The sequence below is a fragment of the Coloeus monedula genome, assembly GCF_965178545.1.
Source record: "Coloeus monedula genome assembly, chromosome: 5".
Taxonomy (NCBI): domain Eukaryota; kingdom Metazoa; phylum Chordata; class Aves; order Passeriformes; family Corvidae; genus Coloeus; species Coloeus monedula.
Window position 1 is genome coordinate 61,892,831 of NC_138785.1, and position 4,162 is coordinate 61,896,992.

Consider the following 4,162-nt stretch of genomic DNA (forward strand, 5'->3'; position numbering starts at 1 on the left):
GAAGCGTTTTCATTTCACTGGAACAGAGCACTTGCATTTAAATTTTACTTTTTATGCGTAGTGCTTAATTTGCCACTAAACCCTATGACATACACTTGCTGTCCATGGAGGACCAAAGGTGCATTTCCATACAGATGTGTTTGATCTCTGAAACACCATGCCGTAATAAAGCAAACTAAATCCTGCTAAATTTACAAAGATCTCATCATCTAAGACTTTAATCCATACAGACCTAGCACAAACCACATAAAGCACAGTATCCTAAGGTAACGAGAAAGATGTTTGCATAGCAAATCTTCAAATTTCTCCTATGGAACAGATGAAGCTGACCTCCAGTATAAATTTCAAACACAAGAGTGCAAAGTAGTGCTTAATCCTCACTATCAACTTCTCTCTGTACCTCTACTCTCTTCTTCACTTTGCTAACAGTAGAGGATTTTTGGCAAAATAAAGCAGTTATTTCAATCCTCCATTCCAAGCAAGTCAGTGGCACTCACTAGAAAAACAAAAAGAGAAACCTCCCCTAGTCTCTCACTTAATGTCTTTTTGCTTGAAGAGAAAGAACATCCCAACCCTTGGTTGCCTCTATTAAGTGCCTCTGTCCATGACTTATCCATTCTTCTTGGTCCATATATACTCTTCCACAAAACCAACACTTAAACAGACACTGAAGTGCTTCAGCTGGTGAACTTTCCACCACTTGGTAGTTGTTTTTATGGGTCTTTTTTAGCTTCATTTTTAGCATACTCTGCTTTTTTGCTTGGTTTCCCATCTCAACATTCTGAAGAGTAAGACGCTTTCGATAACGTTTGACACCAAGACAACTACTTGTCCTTTCTGACAGAACTACTTTCAGGACTTGACCTTTATACTTGTTGATAGTCTTCATGACATTAATTATCTCTGGTGAATCAACATCAGGATGGTTTAGTACCACAACTGGCTGATTACGACGAGGGCATTTTATCAACTGATTTGTTTTCAGAGGAACAAGTCGCAGACGCCTTGCTGTCAACAGGCACGCCATATCAGAACTTGAAGTGGTTTCCGACTGAGCTCTTGTTTTCCTCTTAGGAAGTTCTCTGAAGTTTGCTTGTTTTGCCTTGTTTTTGGGACCTAGTTGACTTTTTGAATAGGGCTTGCTTTGCTTGCTGACATCACTGCTTTTCTGAAATGGTGCAGCAGTTTGCTTGCTGTTATTTTTAACACTTGCCTCTCGCTTTGGTCTTTGCCTGAGTGATATAGTTCGGGACTCAGCATTTGGCTCGCTCTGATTAGGCAAACATGGGAAATTACTGCTAAGTGTCTCAGAAACACTGACAGGGACTGGGCGAGGCAGAAACATTTCATTGCAATGCACAGGAGCTGATATTTCACTCCTGTTTTGTATTCCGTATGAGCTTTGACTGCTAGTAGCATTCAGCACTCTCAGCATTGTCCCTTTGGGGATAAACACTGGGGAAGCAACATGGGAATTTTTAGTTACCCTGTTTTTAGAAGTTCTTGCAAATGTAAAGAGCTGATCTTCACTGTGTTCTTCACTACTGATCACACTTCTTCCACCATGCACTGGAGACAAATTCGCAGGTTGTTCCACTTCAGTGGCACAAACAACTCTCTCACAGCTTGCTGAACTTTCTTGAGGCAAAAGCAACTTTTTATTAGAAGCTTGACATCTCAAGGATTTCATGTTAGGTTCAGCAGCAGACATGAGCTGAGCAATCTTTCTACACAGCAATGTTGCTGATTTCTTCCTGCGTGTTGTGTCATCCCATCTGACATCCTCTGGAACATTTTCAGCCCCAGAGCTAAGGGAAAATACAGATGAAATAACAGGTCCTTCAAAAGGTTTGCCTTTATTTTCCATCTTCTGTAATTCTAGTGATTCCAGAAGATGACTATTCTTTTGACTTACGGTTTCATCTCTCTTTACTTTGCTAAAGCCAAAAGTTATATCCTCAAAAGGTGGAGTTTTAGTAACATGAAAGTTTTTTCCTGCCTCAGAAGATGTAACAGGTTTTTTATGAAAACCCTTTCCAGCTAAATGTGCTTCGGTGGAGCTGACTGGTAGACTCCTACATTCTTTGTCAACCCTCTTCACAGACAGTGTATCCTTTTCTTTATGGACTGCAGAAAAATTTTTGCCCTCCTGAGCAGCTTCTACTGAAATGTTCTTGGAACTTTTACCTTCAGAAACAGAAGCATATTTTGGACGGTATATATCCTCACCTTCTTCATAACAATACAGATCACAATGTAAATTATTTTTTCCATCTACTTCCCCCCTTGAGGATTTAAGATCACTTTTTTTTTCAGTACTGTTCATCACCAGAGATGGAGAACAAAGTTCTATAACACCTGAATGGACATCAATACCTTTCACCAAATGAAAGCATAATTTTGATGTGTCTTCCCTCTGTATAGATACAGAGCTACAGTCTGAGAGTTGAGAATAAGAAGAACAAAAACATTCAGAATCCTTGTCATACGTACTATCCACATTAAGCTGGTTACTAACACTGGATAATTTGTTTACATTCACTTCCATGGTAAGTAACTCATTTTGAGACACAGATGTTTTTTTTATTTCTGCAGATCGTTCTGTACCTTGATTCTCAAGTTCTTCTTCAGCACAGTTCACAGACTTGTAAGTTGTTTCTTTCATAGGAATTAGTTTAAGAACCAGCTGTTGTGCTCCATTCACTATTTTAAGCTCTACTATCTGAGCTAAACAGTTAGAAGGAACTACAAGTTCAGATGGTGCAATTACTGTTAAAGGCATCCCAGGTTGTAAAGGCTCTGTTTTTGGGGAATAAACCTCAACCTCCACACTTTGATTCTCACATACACTCATTTCAGATGGCTCCAATGTTGTCTTATCCTGGACTGATGATGTGTTTATGCTGCAGTCTACATTTTGAGATGAGCAGACTGTTTTAGTTGGTTTACCTGGAATCTCACAAACCATATTTGAAGACAAATTTGAAAGTTCATCCTGGAAAGGAATTTTATTGTATTTCTGCTTTTTACATAAAGTGCTTTGACTCTGCTTCTTTTGCTTGTGGTTTATGAGAGTATTTGACAGCCGTTTTCTGGGTGTTTCATGTACTCTTCTCGTATGTTTAACTATATAGTCATGCCTAACAGCACCATATTCACAGTATTCACACTGATATGGAAAAGTTCCAGTGTGTTTCACCAAATGTCTCTGGAATTCTCCTTTGGTGTAGGATACATAACTACAGTGGGAACAAAGAAACTTAATTTCCTCATGTTGCCCTACATGCTTTTTATACTGTAAAGGATCCTTTGTTGAAAATCTGCATTTATCACAGTAGTATTTACCTGGCAGAAAATTTTTTACTTTAAATGTTTTCTGGGTTTTACTAGGGGTTTTTCTTTCACGTTTTTCATAGTTTGCAGCATTGGCACCCTCAGGAACAAAATCGAAAGTTGGTGGTTTAATATGACTGCACTTCTTGCAGATGAAATTTTTGTCTTCAGTCCACTCAAGCTTCTTATGCTTTTCTATATCTTGCACTGAAATTTTCTGAACACTTCTGCATTTTATACAGCTTATCAGTGACAACTTACTGTTCTCAGCCTCAGTTCCTTGGTAACAGCAGTTTTGGTCATCTGCCCCTTTTGATGGATTTGTTTTATCATCAGAAGATTGCTTTGGCGATGTAGTTAAGGAATTATTTTCATCATTAATTTGGCCAGGGTACAATCTTGGTAAAATTTCCCTCATTTTTTTCAACTGCATTTCAGAAGAAGCAACTCTGCACCAGTTTCATTAAACACAGCAGCGACAGACAGAATGTTTTCTTGGTATTAGTCTTGTGTATGTTGCTTATCAATCAATCAATCAACCAATCATTCAGGCCACCAATCTGCAGAATATAAGCTTTGGAAGAAATGATGTTCAAGCAACTGCATCTGTGTTATAGTCCATGTTCTTAGTCAATCAACTTGCAGCACTAAAGAATAAAAAGCAGAAGATTAAGTCAGTTACAATTCACTGATCATTGAAATACAATGAACTAATAATTGAACTATTAGTGGACTACAGCTGAACTACAGAGTGCAAGTCTGCTGTTAATATACCACTGATTGTATTCTGCACATACAACCAATAACTCTAAAACATACCAAATCAAAT

At 38.3% G+C, this 4,162-nt stretch overlaps 1 protein-coding gene across 1 annotated transcript; it reads right to left on the minus strand.

Moving 5' to 3' along the window:
* Positions 1–535: 535 nt before the first annotated feature.
* Positions 536–3,766, minus strand: ZNF518B (zinc finger protein 518B; the record flags this gene model as incomplete). The annotated part of the gene is made up of 1 exon (XM_082281790.1): positions 536–3,766. One exon carries the CDS (start codon positions 3,764–3,766, stop codon positions 536–538), a length of 3,231 nt encoding a protein of 1,076 aa, XP_082137916.1.
* Between the last annotated feature and the right edge of the window lie 396 nt (positions 3,767–4,162).